Source organism: Camelina sativa, chromosome 20 (assembly GCF_030686135.1).
Source record: "Camelina sativa cultivar CO46 ecotype springtype chromosome 20, ASM3068613v1".
Lineage (NCBI taxonomy): Eukaryota > Viridiplantae > Streptophyta > Magnoliopsida > Brassicales > Brassicaceae > Camelina > Camelina sativa.
Genome location: NC_141899.1, coordinates 24800202 through 24817592, shown reverse-complemented (window position 1 = coordinate 24817592; position 17391 = coordinate 24800202). Strand labels below are relative to the sequence as shown.

At 41.3% G+C, this 17391-nt stretch overlaps 3 protein-coding genes across 8 annotated transcripts; 1 reads left to right on the top strand and 2 right to left on the bottom strand.

Annotated features, from left to right (window-relative positions):
• Window positions 1-1300: 1300 nt before the first annotated feature.
• Window positions 1301-3311, bottom strand: LOC104771249 (glucan endo-1,3-beta-glucosidase 8-like). Of its 6 annotated transcripts, none has more exons than XR_015592081.1 (6): window positions 3058-3311; window positions 2552-2971; window positions 2337-2433; window positions 2084-2195; window positions 1929-2009; window positions 1301-1850 (listed from the first exon to the last, which is right to left on the bottom strand). XR_015592081.1 is itself a non-coding variant. In XM_087503389.1 (4 exons), exons 2-3 carry the CDS (start codon window positions 2790-2792, stop codon window positions 2384-2386), a joined length of 291 nt encoding a protein of 96 aa, XP_087359515.1. In that variant the 5' UTR covers window positions 2793-2971; window positions 3058-3311; the 3' UTR covers window positions 1301-2195; window positions 2337-2383. The 6 variants fall into 6 exon arrangements, 1 of the variants encoding a protein (XP_087359515.1); XR_015592080.1 differs by having other exon boundaries at window positions 1929-2004; XR_015592079.1 differs by having other exon boundaries at window positions 1929-2195.
• A 171-nt stretch (window positions 3312-3482) lies between these two features.
• LOC104771248 (uncharacterized protein At4g04775-like) lies at window positions 3483-4408 on the top strand. The gene is made up of 2 exons (XM_010495745.3): window positions 3483-3959; window positions 4060-4408. Exons 1-2 carry the CDS (start codon window positions 3786-3788, stop codon window positions 4357-4359), a joined length of 474 nt encoding a protein of 157 aa, XP_010494047.1. The 5' UTR covers window positions 3483-3785; the 3' UTR covers window positions 4360-4408.
• A 68-nt stretch (window positions 4409-4476) lies between these two features.
• On the bottom strand, window positions 4477-16671 carry LOC104772659 (uncharacterized). The gene is made up of 5 exons (XM_087503930.1): window positions 16651-16671; window positions 6055-6354; window positions 5555-5969; window positions 4911-5437; window positions 4477-4831 (listed from the first exon to the last, which is right to left on the bottom strand). The coding sequence occupies exons 1-5, from the start codon at window positions 16669-16671 to the stop codon at window positions 4688-4690; spliced, it is 1407 nt and encodes a 468-aa protein (XP_087360056.1). The 3' UTR covers window positions 4477-4687.
• Between the last annotated feature and the right edge of the window lie 720 nt (window positions 16672-17391).

Sequence of the window (17391 nt, the reverse complement as noted above, 5' to 3'; positions counted from 1 at the left end):
TCATTGGTAATACTTTGTTTTTAGGTTTTTGTTATTATTTGTTTCTAGTTATTTTTATTTTATTATTGTAATGAAATTATAGACTAAAATCAATTTGTATTACAATTACCATTATTAGTGTTAGTTTTCTAATCACAGCTCATAAAACTTATGAACTATTATTATCAATATTAAATTTCCGAATACAGCAACATGTATAGGCAAAAATTTTAACAGCTCCTCCTTATATAGGTAATGATCACAAATCACTGTTAAAAAAAAACCATACTTGGAATATACCTTATATGCAAATCAGAAAATGCAACAAATAAAAACAAACATTCATCCTAAGAAAATGAGTAAATACCTAGGATATGTGGAGTACTTTTTTGTAAGATGTATTTCAAACTAATCAAGTAAACAATATATTGGTCTTTCAATCTGAAACGACCGACCTTTTTTTTTTAATAAATAAATAATAAATATAATATAGTAAAATAAACTACAACTAGTGGTCCCATATCCACTAGCCACCTAACCACAACATATTCAACAGCGGAAAATAACCATCCAATATCCAATAACTAGGAAAAATCCCACGCGTTGCGTGGATTAAATTAATATTAGTAGTATTACATATATAATATTATAGTTATTTATTTTATATTTTGTATTAATTGTATGGGGGATTTTCAAAAATATTCTTTTTTCTATGTCACTTTTTAAAAATACTTTTTTTTGGTGTCTATTTTCAAAAATATACCTTTTTAATATATAAAATGACCAAATTCTAAACCCTAAATCCTAAACCCTAAATATTAAACCCTAACCTCTAAAAACTACATCCTAAATGTAAAAATGAGAATCCAAACCTTAAAAAATATTCTAAAAATTAATTTAACATATTGTATTTATGTAAAAGAGGGCAACAATGAAAATGTTAAAAAAAAAAGATATTTTTGAAAAATGATATCTCAAAAAGGCATCTCTAACAAATTCTCTAATTGTATTTGATTTATTTAATCTTAAAAATTTAAATATTTACACATAGTATTTTAAATATGTAATATTAGAGATTGTTTTTTTTTGGGAAATTTTCTGAAAGTGTTTGATTTTTTTTTTTTTAATTTCACCTTTATTGGATTGCTTTAATTGTTTGTTTCAAATACTTATGCAATATATGTTAGGACTATATTTTGGTGTACTTTAAGTCATATGGCTATTTTGGCCCTTTCTTTTCCTTATTTCCAATTTATGATTAGTTAGTACTTTTGAAAAACAAATAACTTTGTTAACCCAGTTCACCGTGTCTACCGCTACGTCTGAAGAGAGATTGACCTCTCAAAATCCACTATAATATGCCGGAAAATACCTTCGTTGTGGTTTACACATTAATGACTTGCGTACAAAATAGAGTTACATCTATTGCGTAATGAATTTATAGTTGGAGAAATCATATAATAAACCTTGGGAAGACAGTTTAGTTGAGGCTGGATTTCTCTGCATTCTCATCTCTTTCTCAATTTGGAGCTCAAGTAATGGCAAACGATTATGTAGTAATGTATCCTCCATCTAGTGGCATATCTAGTTGGAGTGTACCCCCACAAGGAAAACAATACACTGGTATATGTATAGATTATATAAAGTGAAGTGTCAATATGGAAACGGAAATAAATGTGAAAGTGATGTGTGAATATGAAAATAAATTGAGTATAAGGATACTTTGGCTGTGCCCCATGTTAAGGATACTTTTGTGGAGTTTTTTATTCCCTGCCTTTGTTGATCTTCATTTACCTTTGTCTTGCACTGTTTGACATCGTTTCCTATCCTGTTGCTTAGGTCCCCGGTTTAGTTGATTATTTGGTTGGGGTCTGTGTTTCATTATTAATGAATATAATTATGTTGTCTACTTATTTTGAGTATAAATACATTATTGTTTGAAAGGATACATTTTTTCTTGTGATGCATGTTGTCTGTTGGTTTTGGGTGTTGTGTAAAGCAAACATGTTGTCTTTTCTCTCCCACCTATGCTGTCCGTCAAAGCTATATAAACAAACAAATAGAGTCTCCATTAAAACAAAGAGTGAAGAGAAGAAGTTCATACCAGATGATCATTATCGGTGGTTTTAAGCTGGGCCCTCTCGGTATCTTTCCTCTCTTCAGCCTTCATTTAGCCTTTCTTTAAAAACTGTTCTCGTTATAACATTTGGCCAAAGCTGTGGAAGAAGTAAGCATCTCAAGTTTCACGGAAAATATATTATCTTTCTTTGTTACTAAATAACAAAGCCACTATCATAACCAAGCCAGTAAATAAATCCACAATGCAATGCAACACAGAGAAAGGGGAAAAAGGGCACCATTGTCTCTGGACATTAGAAGGTTCTCTGAATTCCACATCTCGTTCTCAATGTGGATCAAAGCGTATATACAATTGCAATTTATAGCAATCAAAACCTAAAAATTCAAGTCACATCCAATTGGATTTGAATAAGAGTCTGAATGTTAACATATTAATATTTCTTACTATAATAATTCGAGTAATCACAAAAGAGCAAATAATTTTTAATCTTACTTGATCTTAACGCCGTTGTTAAAGTTGAATCGAGAGAGTTTCGATGGACCCAATCTTTAGCTCTTTGAAAGTTTCCCATGGCTTTGAGAAGATCATTAGGGATCGCCACCATAACTTCGACGCCGGAGCCAGCGAGAGCTCCCATCGTGTTCGTGTCAGCATCGAACAGCTTCACCTTCTGTATGTTGTTGTCTCTAAGCATCTCCACTACCGTTTTTGGTGGTAACTGATGAGTCGCCATTGTTCCTCAGTTTACCCCCAAGCCAGAGACGCAGCCGGAAGAAAAACATACGGAGGAAACGATGACAAAGACAACGGTGGAGTTAGTTATAGGATTCTTTTTCGGCGATGATTCATTTTTTTTGTTGTGATTCCTCTGTTTTAAGAGTATATATAATTGCAATTTATAGCAATCGAAACCTAAAAATTCAAGTCACATCCAATTAGATTCATCAAACAAATCGATTAAATGAAAACACCTTAGTCAAGAAGGGAAGAAGAGTTACCTTGCTTCAAGGGCAGGAAATGACAATAGGCAAGGAAGAGGAGAAGACGGATCTCTATCCAACGAGCTTCACTTTGAGACGGCTAATTCGGGAACTGCCAGAGTTGAACATATAAGGGGGGAGGAGTGGAGAAGAGAAAAAGACGAGGAAGGGGAACATTGAAGTCGGAGATCCCGTCGGTTTCGGTTTGGGAATGCGATAAATTTGTTGTGGCCCGTACATGTTCAGCCCAGAAACAAAAGGAAGATAGCGTCGGAAAAAAGCCCATTAGAAACAGGATGAGTTCGGGAATAAAAAAACTGAGAATTTAGATGGGACACGTGGCAGATAGATAGAGTATTCTTAAAGGGTGTAACCCTACTTTATTATATTAGATAATCCAATAATAAAATATAACCATAACTCCAACATAAACAATATGGGAAAACGTCCTGGTTCCCCATGAGAACTATGATATCGTACCAGATGGAGCCCGATCTTTACCCCCGTCCCAGATGGCTCTCATGAAATTCTTCTCAATCTATATACCCATATATCGGGATGTTATCGGTTTAAAGAGTGAACCGATACGATACCGTTCATACCAAATAGAAAACCAAAAATAAAACCTGACTGATGTTAATAATCCGACCCGAGACGATACATCTATAACACATCTATAACTCCATTAAAATCCCCAAATCCTCAAACCCTAAAAGCATAAAATTCTTAAATCGATCTTTGCAACCATGAGTACCGTTTCTGGAGGTTCGAGTGGTTCATCAAATGTTCGACAAAGAGGATTCGTCGTTGGCGTGCCTAAGAGATGCTGGTGTGGGGAACACATCGTGGCAAAGAATTCCAAATCCGAGCCTAATCCTTCTCGGAGATACTTTCGATGTCGAGAAGCAGCAGCAAAGAAGGTACTATGTTATGCTTTGTTTGATGTAGACATCGACCTAATCCAAATCCGAGCCTAATCCTTCTCATCAATTTTCATTGTATTCTATGATATAATGTTAGCTTGTGAACGATAACCACATCTTTAAGTGGGTCGATGAGGCATTGTTGGACGAGGTAGCAACATTGGGTGTTCAATTTGAGAGAGTAAAAGAAGAGATGAAAGAGCGTACAATAGAGACATTGCAAGAACAGAAGCTGAAATTTGAGAAGATGCAAATGGAGTTCGAAAAAGAGCTTTGTGAGAGGGTTGAAGAAGTTTTGTTGGAAGCAAAAGCTGAATTGCAATGTAGGATGAATAAGAGTATAATTGTATGTGTTTTCGGTTTTATGATCTTGTTTGCTCTGTTTAAGCTTGTATGATGAGCTATTGTAAACTATTGTTCGGTTGTAATCTATTGTTGTTCGGTTGTATGCTCTGCTTTATGCTCTTGTTTGTTTTGGTGTTGAGTGTGAACTCCTGTTGGTGTTGCTATTGCATTTAATAAGATAAGACATTCCACATTTCATAAAAGGCAGAACATGATGAACACATGTTCTGAAAACAAGCAGAATGATAACGTTTTGAAATCATGTTCTCAACATGATCACAGACCAAAAACATAACCCTACTAGTCTATTCGACCAAAATACAGATCCAACTAGTCTCTTAAACCAAAAAACAGACCCCTACTACCATAATCTTCAATATTCAGGCTTGTGAAAGTCCTCCACCACCTTGAGATAGTCCTCCACCACCCTGAACAACTTCTCCTCCACCAGATTGAGAAAGTCCACCACCATCTTGAGAAAGTCCACCACCTTGAACAACTTCTCCTCCACCACCCTGAGAAGCCTGAAAAACCGCAAATTTCAAAAAATGAGAACAAGAGACTCATCTTGAGAAATAAAATGAGAAAAAACCGATTAACAACCTGTGTTTGATTCTTCTTCTGGTGGTACCTACGGTTATGCTGATCAGAACCACAAATTCCACAGTGCATTATCCTTTTTTTATGTTTTGGTTTCTTCTTGACAGGAGACTCATTTACACCTGGCTTCCTCTTCTTGTCTGCCTTGGTTATCTTCTTTCTCCCAGGTTGTGGTGGCTCAGGTGGAACATGAACATTCTCACCTAAAGTCGAAGGCCAATGACGAGCACCCCTTTGTGGAGTAATGCCATTTGTGTAGTTAAGCCTCCACATAGCAGTTCGAAACCACTGGCAGACATAGTCATCAGCACTTAACGTCCTCTTCAGAATCACTCCATAGGCATGCTCACATGGAATACCACATATTTGATATTTTTTGCAGGTACAAGTCATATTTTGTAAACTAACTCTGTGTTTGTCTCCATCCAGTGTGACTTCAAAGCACCCATTAGTAGAAGGATGCACCTGGCATTCCGAAGCTTTGTCATGCTCTTTAGCAAGAAACCTTGCCACATATGGAGTACATAAACCTGAAACATCAAAAACCAAGAACATTGCATTAAATATGTAGAAATCATAGACAGTCTTTGAATAAAATCATAGACAATCGTAGAAAATTGCATTAAATTTTGAATAAAGTTAATTACCTTTGTGAGAATGAGAGAGAGCTGAACGCTTGGCAATCCGAACCATAGACAGTCTTCTAACTGTCTCCAACATTGCCACAAACGGTTTCTCCCTTGCTTTGTCGATGGTCTTGTTGAAAGATTCTGTGAAGTTGTTGTCAACATCTTCGCAATAACCCCCCAACTTATAGAAGGCACGACACCAGCTCTTTGGTTTCGACTTCATAACATCATCATACACACCAGTGTCATAAGCGTGTATCTGTTCCAGTCTCTCACCGAACTGTTTTGCATTATAGCTCCAAGCCATATGCCAGAGGAGTGGCTTGATTTGCTTCTTGGAAGGATGAGTCTTCTTCAAGTTCCCATAGATGTGTCTAACACACATTCTATGCTCTATTTGTGGTAACTCCAACTCCACAGCTTTTATCAACCCCTAATTGAGAACCAAAAACCAAACATATTAAAAACGAGAGCATTCACATTTATTAACCAATATAATAAATTAGTTAGATACATACCTTTTGTCGATCAGACACTAAAATGTAACCATCTCCCTCGTTTAGATCCAGGTCAGTCTTCAATCTCTTCACAAACCATAACCAATTGTCTTTGTTCTCAACTTGAACAACACACCAGGCTATTGGATAGATGCCATTGTCTGCATCTCTGCCTAATGCAGCAAGCAACTGTCCCTTGATCTTTGCCTTTAAGAAGGCGCCATCAACTCCTATTATTGGCCGGCAAGTCTGTTTCCAAGTTCTTCTAAGGGCATCGAAACAAACATAAAACCGATTGAAGACGTCTTGACCAGCATCATTCTTAATTGTATCAATCCAAACATCAAGAATCAAATAACCAGCAACCTAACAATGTTCTAATGACCCAACTCTAGCAACCTAGCGATGCCAGACAACATCAAACCAAGTCCTAGAACATCCTTCTCTTCATTGCCTGGATTCCACGATCACACTTTGCCTTTGCCTGCACCACAAACACATATTGAAATGCATGAGTATTTTATAAACACTCAGTAAGGCAATCCTCCCATCTACTGGGCTATACACACAAGCAATAGAGTATCAATAATCATCACACAACAATCAACAACAACGAATAACAAACCAGGACTTAGCATCGACTGACGCCACATATGCATCGACCGATGCCAAATGGGGAAGCATCGATCGACACAGAAGCTGCATCGACCGATGCAAGTGTAACTTGCATCGACCGATACCCAGTCTTCATCGACCGACGCATGCTCGACGTAACACGAAAACCCTAGAGTTTTACGCGCCATCCTCGCACTTGCATCGACCGATGCAAGATATGCATCGATCGACGCAACGTCGAGCACCGTGATTTCCCCAAAGCTTCTCGCTGGATCTTCGTTCCTACAACCACAAAACTCGATCCCAAGCCACAAGAAAGCTTCCTAACGTCCCTAGCAACGATCTAACAAGCCTAACATCACACAACAAGCAGATTAAAGAATCCTCTAGCTTAGATAAGCCATGGTCATGCACTTACCTTTGCCACAGAAGAACTAAGCCTCAAACAATCAAGAACAAGCCTCTAGGAAGCTCCTACAACGATCCCAGCTACATATCTCACCAAGAACCTCAAATCTCAAGAAATCACCAAGAACCCTCAAGAACTCTTTCTCCCTTCTCTTTTATCTCAAAAACGGCCACACCCGTCTAATGAGACAAAAGACACGACCCTAAGGGTTTTCCCTTTCTCTTCTGACCAAAACGCAGCGTTTGACTTAAGTCAAAACGCAGAGAATTGAACCAGCATCGACCGATGCTACCACTGCAACGATCGATGCACACCTAAACCGGGATTCCGATTCGCGGGTGTTACAATTCTCCCCCACCAAACTGGATTCGTCCCCGAATCCTGAATAACCATCAGCTAAGGACTCCCGTGCAACCGTCTCCACGGCCCGCACTCCTCCGACTGATCTACAGAAGGTCACCTCTAGGCGATAGACTCACGCTCCAGGCGTCATTTGCTCTCGACTTTTGGACTTTCCTTTACTCATTGGCCTAAACCTTGAGTTTTTATTGGCTCCTCATCGGGCCAAGACCCGCATACCATAATACATAAGGAGAAGTCCAAACTCGTCTCTCGGGTTGCCACCCTACAGCGCGCCCCCGGATCGTCATCCGAAGTCGATATACCAACCATACTCCCGAGCCACAAAGTCTCTGAATATAGCAGTACTAGGAGAACCTAAGTCCCCCAAGAGTCGCGAGCAAACAATTCTGAACACGTCTGAGTCCTATCCCTATCCAGGTTTCCTTTCCGTGGCTCGCGTAAAACATCTCAATGTCCTACCAACCACATATCCCCTCACCGGGATACCCCATGACCACACAAGGATCATATACACGCCACAAGGGCCGCCACAAAGGCCAACAAAATGTCCTCACGAGGACCGCCACCAAGGCCAAACAAATGTCCTAAAAAGGACCGCCACCAAGGCCACTCGTCCCAAAGGACCGTCACAAAGACCATCTGTCCCGAAGGACCGTCACAAAGACCATCTGTCCCGAAGGACCGTCACAAAGACCATCTGTCCCGAAGGACCGTCACAAAGACCATCTGTCCCGAAGGACCGTCACAAAGACCATCTGTCCCAAAGGACCGTCACAAAGACCATCTGTCCCGAAGGACCATCACAAAGACCATCTGTCCCGAAGGACCGTCACAAAGACCATCTGTCCCGAAGGACCGTCACAAAGACCATCTATCCCGAAGGACCGTCACAAAGACACTCTGGCTAAACAGCCCGCCACAAAGGCCAACAAATGGTGAAAAGCCCGCCACAAAGGCCACACAATTGGCTAAAAGCCCGCCACAAAGGCAACACAATGTCTAACAAGACCGCCACACACAGGCACTCTGACTCGAAAGTCCGCCACAAAGGCCACAAAAGCCCCTCCAAGGCTTCCCACCGCTAAAATGGACAAATTCTAACTCCCATAAAACTTTCCATATTTAGCACTTTCCACTTTTGGAAACTCCTAATCCAGGAAACTTTTCTTCAAACCCCGCCTCACGGAAACCTTGTACCCCGAACACCACCTCATCTTGTTACTGAGTCGCACAACCAACCACCCCAAGTGACCGAGTAACAAGAGAGATGGGCTGGAATACTCCATTCCCGCTCCAGCCACGGATTACAGATGGGACCAGGCTAAACAAGCTCAAATCGCAGCTTGCTTCTCATACCACTTCTTGAACCTTGCCTTCGTCTTTGCCTCAGGCTACCAAGTCTGCTCCTCAACACCATCATAGTCCCACAGGACTCTCATCAAAGGAATCTTCTTCTTCCGAAGTTCCTTGATCCTCCTCTCGAGAACCCTCACTGGTCTCGCCTCCACAGTCATGTTAGGCTGAAGATCCTCAGGAATCTTAGCCAACACCTGCTCACCCTCACGGAGACACTTCCGCAACATAGACACATGGAAAACCTTATGGAATGCATGCATAACCTCAGGTAACTCCAATCTATATGCCACTGGTCCAACCCGCTCAAACACTCTGAATGGACCCATATACCTCGGACTCAACTTAGTCTCTGACAATGACCTGTTCGGACCCTGCAACATGGCCATATTGAGGTACACTCTGTCTCCTACCTGAAACTCAAGATCTCTCCTCCTCCTATCAGCATAACTCCTCTGCCTATCCTGAGCCTCTTTCATGTTCAGCTTGAGAACCCGAATCTTCTCTGAGGTCTCCTGAACAAAACTAGCACCAAACATGCTCGTCTCCCCCACCTGAGTCCAGCATGATGGTGTACGACATGGCCTCCCATACAAAGCCTCATAAGGAGCCATCTTAATACTCCCCTGATAACTGTTGTTGTAAGCAAACTCTACCAGGTTCAGGTGATCTGCCCAATGGCCACCCAATCCAACAGACACATCCTCAGCAAATCCTCCAGCGTCTGGATCGTCCTCTCAGACTGTCCATCTGTCTGGGGATGATAAGCTGTACTCATATGCACCTTAGTGCCCATCTCTGCCTGAAATGCCTTCCAGAACACCGAAGTGAACTTAGAATCTCTGTCAGACACAATGCTCGCTGGCACCCCATGCAATCTGACTATCTCTCTCACATACTTCTTAGCCAAGACCGCTGCACCATCAGTCTTCTTAATGGCAAGAAAATGTACTGACTTAGTCAACCGGTCCACAATGACCCAGATAGCATCAAAGGTCCGTGACACTAGCAATCCTACCACAAAATCCATGGTGATCATATCCCACTTCCACTCAGGAATGGGTAAACTCTTCAGTAACCCGCCAGGAACCTGATGCTCAGCCTTCACTAGCTGACACACATAACACCTCGAAACCCAACTAGCTACATCCTTCTTCATCCCGACCCAATGATAGTACCTCTTGAGATCACGGTACATCTTAGTCGCTCCTGGATGAATAGACAACTTGCTCGCATGAGCCTCTCTCAGAATCTCCTGCCTCAACTCCTCATCCTTGGGCACACAAACCCGACCGTGCACCAAGATAGTACCATTATCTGAGACCTGATACTCTGAATCCACATCCTTAGAGGCATTCACCAGCCCCAAATCCTTCTCCTGAGCCAACCGCACCCTACTCAGAAGATCTGCTCTATCTACTGCTTCCAAACCCAACGGTTCCTGTGAAACCGCACATAAGCTCAAAGCACTGATCTCCCCTACCAGAGACTCCATCTCATGCTCCTGAGCCAAAGCTACCCTCTTCCGACTCAGAGCATCTGCAACCGTGTTAGCCTTACCAGGATGATAGGCTATCTCCAAATCATAATCCGCCACAAGCTCCATCTACCGCCTCTGTCTCAAATTCAACTCAGGCTGAGTGAATATATACTTCAGGCTCTTATGATCTGTAAACACCTGTACCTTTGCACCATAAAGATAAGATCTCCAAATCTTCAGGGCAAAAACTACAGCACCCATCTCCAAGTCATGAGTAGGATAGTTGCCTTCATGCACCCGCAACTGCCGCGAAGCATAGGCAATCACATTCCCATGCTGCATCAGAACACACCCCAAACCAACTCTAGATGCATCTGTATAAACCACATAGGGTTCTCCCTGCTTAGGCAAAGCCAACACTGGCGCAGTAGTCAACATCTCCTTCAGGCTTGCAAAGCCTTCCTCACACTCTTCTGACCAGACAAAAGGAACATCCTTCCCCGTCAACTTAGTCATAGGACGTGCTCTGCTTGCAAACCCCTGAACAAATCTCCTGTAGTAACCTGCCAAACCAAGGAAACTTCTGATCTCTGTGGCATTCTGCGGTCTAGGCCAATCCCTAATAGCCTGAATCTTCTCTGGATCTACAGAAACCCCCTCAGCAGAAACAATATGACCCAGAAAGCCCATCTCACGCTGCCAAAAACTGCACTTGCTCAACTTAGCAAACAACTTCTGCTCCCGCAGCTTCTCCATAACTGCCCTCAAATGCACTGCATGCTCTTCAGGACTCTTAGAATAAACCAGGATATCGTCGATGAAAATGATGACAGATACATCCAGAAACTCCTGAAACACACTGTTCATCAATCTCATAAACGCTTCTGGCGCGTTAGTCAATCCGAAGGGCATCACTACAAACTCATACTGCCCATACCTCGTCCTGAAAGCAGTCTTCCTCACATCTGCCTCATCTATCGGTATCTGATGATAACCCGACGCCAGGTCTACCTTAGAGAACCAAGTAGCACCCCTCAATGATCCAACAACTCATCGATCCTAGGAAGAGGATACTTGTTCTTCACAGTGACCCGGTTCAAACCCCGATAATCAATACACAACCTGAAACTCCCATCCTTCTTCTTCACAAACAACACCGGCGCTCCCCACGGTGATACACTAGGACGGATGAATCCCTTACTCAACAAATCCTCTAGCTGCTTCTTCAGCTCTGCCATCTCTGCTGGAGCCATTCTGTAAGGCGCCTTGGATAACGGTGTCGTCCCCGGTTTCAGTTCAATTGTAAAAGGATCCGACCGAGATGGTGGTAATCCCTGCAAAGACTGAAACACATCCTCAAACTCTTCCACTACTGGAATACCGCTAACCGTAGACTTCCCCACTAACTCTGGCATAGATATAGTAACCAAATAAGCCTCACGGCCCTTCTCGATTATCTTCCCAGCCTGAATGGCTGAGATCACGAGACTCCCCGAAGTTGGTCAAATACCCTGAAAAACCAACTTCCCTCCTGCACGCTCAAACTCCACTCTCCTCCGGTGGCAATCCAAATGCACCCTATGCCGATGCAACCAATCCATCCCGAGAATAACATCATACAGCTCCACTGGACTGATAAGCAAATCTGCTGGCCATGACTCTTCTGCGATCTGAATATCAATTCCTCTAGCCCGTCCAATCACTCTCAGGAACTCACCTCCCGCAACCCTGACAACTCCTGCACGCTCTCCAGGATCCCCGCTGATCCCCGCACACTCTGCACACTCCGGAGTAATGAAACTATGGTGAAGCTCCAGAATCAAACATAACGTGGGACTTAAACCCGCCCACCAACAAGGTCCCTACACAAACCTCATGTGTTGAGAACCTAACACTTTATCACAGGAAACATATACAATCTGAACCTACTAAAATTCACAAAGTCAAAGTACCAGAAAATATACCTGTGATCGCCCCGGCACTGGTTCCACCAGTCTCAGCTGTCGTGTAAACCCGTGGCGCCTGCTCAATCCGTGCCACCTGCTGACCTCCAGGCTGCACCTGCTGCAACGCTGCCACTGCTGCCGGCTGCAACTTGGGACAAAAAGGCCTGATGTGCCCTGTCTCCCTACAATGATAACATACCCGAGGTCCTGCCGTCGGAACACTCCTCTTGGGACAACTGGCAACCCTGTGATCCCTGCTCCCACAACCGAAGCAACCCGCACCACTCGGCTTCTGCGTAGCCTCCCACTTCCTCTTGGTTCTCTGAGCATGCCTACCGCCCCTGCTAGAACCACCCTAGCTACTGAGCCTTACTAGGCTGAACTGCTGGAGCTACCGCCACTGACTTTGCCCGGATATCCTCCTCAATCTCTGCTGCAGTCTCAACCAGCTCTGCACGCGTAGCATAATACCTCCCTCTACAGTGAACTCTCAAATCATCCCATAGAGCCCTCATAAACCTCCTGACCTGAGCCTCCTCATACTCCATAGCCCGACCTCCATAACAAAGAAGTCGACTGAACTCCAAGTCCAGCTCCCGCACTGACCGTGTCCCCTGAGACAACTGAAGGAACTGCACCTCCAAACGATCCAATGCCTCCCTAGGAAAATACTTGCGGTTGAACTCCAAAACGAAGTCAGCCCAAGTCATTTCCCGCTGCACCCTCCTAGCAGCCACAGATCTCCACCACAACTCAGCATCACCACTCAAAAAGTAGACCCCTATGTCCACCCAGAACTCCTCAGGACATCTCAGAGTATGGAAGTTACGTTCCACCCTCGTCCTCCACGCATCCCCAGCGGTAGGATCTACACCTCCCGAAAACTGCTCAGTACGCAACCGACCCAACTCTGTCAACAGGCTGAGATAACGAGCATAGACCCCCGCATCCGCAGCCACTGGCTGCCGCTCCTCCGCCACCACTGGTGGCACTACCTGAGCCTGAGCCGGTACCACTGGTGGTAACCGCTCTAACAACTGTGCTAGGAAAGCCGCAACGTCAACACCAGCGACTCCACCCGCTGGGACCCCCACACCTGGGACCCTAGCATCACCGGCCACTGGAGCATCAACACCGCCCCCTCCTGCCACACTCACGGAATCCCCGGAACACCCTGCGACTCGCCAACACCCTCAGTTGTCACGCTCTGGTCCTCGGTCTCACTAACCACTGGGGCTCTGCCCCTACCACGAACACGTCCGCGACCACGTCCGCGTCCACGACCTTGACCAGCCACAGCATCCTCTCTAACCATCTTCACTACCATGAACAGAAGGCTAAGCAAACAATTTCTATTATAACACAGAAACATAAACTCACCGTGGAATCACACACTCGGCTCGAACAGGATGTTCTAGGACTCCATGCCACACACAATTGACTAACTCACATAATCAATCAAGCATGCAAATCCCAAACATCTACAACAGAAACCTAGTGAACCCAAACCTAGAACCGTAAGGGCTCTGATACCAAAATGAAACGACCGACTTTTTTTTAATAAATAAATAATAAATATAATATAGTAAAATAAACTACAACTATTGGTCCCATATCCACTAGCCACCTAACCACAACACATTCAACAGCGGAAAATAACCATCCAATATCCAATAATAATCCAATAATAAAATATAACCATAACTCCAACATAAACAATATCCAAACATCAAGAATCAAAGAACCAGCAACCTAACAATGTTCTGATGACCCAACTCTAGCAACCTAGCAATGCCAGACAACATCAAACCGAGTCCCTAGAACATCCTCCTCTTCATTGCCTGGATTCCATGATCACACTTTGCCTTTACCTGCACCACAAACACATATTGCAATGCATGAGAATTTTATAAACACTCAGTAAGGCAATCCTCCCATCTACTGGGCTATACACACAAGCAATAGAGTATCAATAATCATCACACAATAATCAACAACAACGAATAACAAACCAGGACTTAGCATCGACCGACGCCACACATGCATCGACAGATGCCAAATGGGGAAGCATCGATCGACACAGAAGCTGCATCGACCGATACCCAGTCTGCATCGACCGACGCATGCTCGACGTAACACGAAAACCCTAGAGTTTTACGCGCCGTCCTCGCACTTGCATCGACCGATGCAAGATATGCATCGATTGACGCAACGTCGAGCACCGTGATTTCCCCGAAGCTTCTCGCCGGATCTTTGTTCCTACAACCAAAAAACTCGATCCCAAGCCACAAGAAAGCTTCCTAACGTCCCTAGCAACGATCTAACAAGCCTAACATCACACAACAAGCAGATTAAAGAATCCTCTAGCTTAGATAAGCCATGGTCATGCACTTACCTTTGACACAGAAGAACTAAGCCTCAAACAATCAAAAACAAGCCTCTAGGAAGCTCCTACAACGACCCCAGCTACAGATCTCACCAAAAAACGCCTCAAATCTCAAGAAATCACCAAGAACCCTCAAGAACTCTTTCTCCCTTCTCTTTTATCTCAAAAACGGCCACACCCGTCTAATGAGACAAAAGACACGACCCTAAGGGTTTTCCCTTTCTCTTCTGACCAAAACGCAGCGTTTGACTTAAGTCAAAATGCAGATAATTGAACCAGCATCGATCGATGCTACCACTGCATCGATCGATGCACACCCTAAACCGGGATTCCGGTTCGCAGGTGTTACACAATCTCTAATACTTAACAAAATAATGTTATTAAGTCTAGAATTATGGTCCACTACATGCTCTTCTTTTGAGAGAAGCAAGAGGATTAGTAACTCTATTAGAGAGTTTAATACGAAATGTTATAAGTAAACTTTTCATGAATATTTCATGTAGAAATTAAAGCAAGACAAATATATATATATATATATATATGTATTGAGAAGCAGCAAGTGAGCAATTGGTACTCACCTTTATTGCCTTTCACCAAATCCGGGTTTAAATCCAGTCTCTCTCAAAGACAGACGTAGAATATGTAATATTGTTAAAAAAATGATGTATATTATTTTATAAATAAATATCTTGTACAGTCAGTTATTGTATTTGTTTTTGTTCTTATGTTTTTAGTGTATGTGTATAACTTTTTACAAATAATTAATTTATCTTTATATTGTAATATATGTGTATATTTTCATCGACTATCACACTTAATAAAACATTTTCTGTTAAAGATATTCATGGTGCACAACTATAATTTAAATCTATATATACATTTTTGAAGTACATTTTGGGTCCTACCCTTTAAGTTATAAATAATTATATAAATGGTCCTTCTGTTGAAGACAAAAAAAAATTATAACTGGAAATTTTTAGATTTTGTATCTTCTTTATTTAGATGACGATTTAATGATAGTAAATCTATAAAATCTACATTATTCTAAAATTTTGAAAGCTATACTCTAAAAAAAACGCTAACTGGAAACTAAGTACTACACACAATCTAAACCAGCATATTTCTTACCTAAATACTTAATCGCAATAACTTCATTTTTATTGCCAATATTACGTTGTAACAAATTAGAGAATATGCCTAATATACTTGATTCATTGTATCGTAATTGCTATATTTTCTCTACTTTAAACTTGCTCACCAAGATTTTTAGGAAGACAAGCAAACCTAACCATAACAATCTACGACTCTATAAATGCAAAAAGACTCATCATGAGACCACTCTCCATGAGGTAATTTTCATTAGGGAAAATTATAAATAAAGGATCTTTTTCTAAAAATTTGGCCATCTACACTTTTTTTTGAAGATTATCAATTGTGACGAAAATACCCCTACTAATAGAAATAGTGAAATTTTTAGGAGTTTGAACCAATAAACAAACAGAAAACCCATGTTAGTATACAACTGTGAAAAAAAAAATTTGAAAAAAAAATGTTTTGGGTGTTAAAAATCAGTTTGTAAATTGCTGATTTATGGTCTAAATTGTTTAGAATAGACTTTCTACGATTTTTTCTCTTTCTGAAACATTTAGATTGTTCATTCTACAGTTTGTAAATGTTCTACAAAGTTTAGATGGAAAATTTGTTCTAAAAATTTCAGAACCTGAATTTTGTATGTTCTACAAAATTAAGAATATGCATTCTACGTTTTTCTTCATTCTACATCAATTCAGAATTCGTTTTCTACGTTTTACCCTATATACTAAAACAAGTAGAAGATATATCATAGAAATTTTTAGAATTTGTAATCGGTAAACCTTAGAATACCCTAAAAATAGAAAGAAAATAAATTAAATAAGGAAAGTGAATATTTTTAAATATTTTTTAAATATTCTTAATTTATGGTTAAGATTTCGTAATTATTGTTTAGATTTGTTCTAATACATTTTAGAATGCGTATTCTAAATTATTTAGAAGATAAACAAATTAAAAAAAATCGACATTATACCTTAACGTGATCGGTCACCATCTCTTCCACCTTCCACAAAAGCTTTCACTTACCTGTTTATGATGCAAATCTATGTTACTTGTGGTGTATGGACTTTGGATGCCAAGAAGGAGTGGAGATTTATTGATGATGAAGAAAAACGTGCTAGATTACTGACTTTGCAACCCACTACATCTCTTGAAGAGTTGAAGGTTATGGTTTCAGAAGACTATGAAATAGAGCAAAATATGTTTGATGTGGAATTCAGTTATCTACTCACAGAGGTTAAAGTTGATTGTCCTCCTGTTGTATTTACAAATGATAGAGGTATGAAAAATTTTCTTGCATATCTGAAAAAGATAAACATGATTCGGTTGTTTGTTACATTCAAAAGAGTAGTTGATGGTGATAGGAGTAAAGTCCAGTTCGATCTGAATAAGTTCTCAGCTGATAGTAGCGATGGTTGTAATGTGGAAGTTGATGTGGGAAAATCAGTAGGTATTATTTCAAGGAATTCACCTAAGCTGACTAATGATATATTAGAAAAGCGTACTGATGCTAATCTTGGTGATGCTGCTGTTTAAAGTTGGAAGATTCAATGGTAAAAAAGGGTGAATATTTTGAAGGGTTTTTTCTCAATTTCTCGATCCCTTTTGTTTTCTTAATTTGTCGAGACAAAGTCACAATTTCATTATTTTCTCAAGACCCATTACGAAAAATTAGGCCCACTAGACTTATTTTCTCAATTTTCCTTATTTCGAT

Coding starts and splice junctions, on each gene's coding strand:
- LOC104771249 (XM_087503389.1), bottom strand. CDS start 2,792: ATGGCGACTCATCAGTTACCACCAAAAACGGTAGTGGAGATGCTTAGA. Junction 2,434..2,551: donor AACAACGGCGTTAAGATCAA/GTAAGATTAAAA, acceptor TTGAATTTTTAG/GTTTTGATTGCTATAAATTG.
- LOC104771248 (XM_010495745.3), top strand. CDS start 3,786: ATGAGTACCGTTTCTGGAGGTTCGAGTGGTTCATCAAATGTTCGACAA. Junction 3,960..4,059: donor GAGAAGCAGCAGCAAAGAAG/GTACTATGTTAT, acceptor ATATAATGTTAG/CTTGTGAACGATAACCACAT.
- LOC104772659 (XM_087503930.1), bottom strand. CDS start 16,671: ATGGTGACCGATCACGTTAAG. Junction 6,355..16,650: donor TGGTGACCGATCACGTTAAG/GTATAATGTCGA, acceptor GATACAATTAAG/AATGATGCTGGTCAAGACGT. Junction 5,438..5,554: donor TCTCTCTCATTCTCACAAAG/GTAATTAACTTT, acceptor TTGATGTTTCAG/GTTTATGTACTCCATATGTG.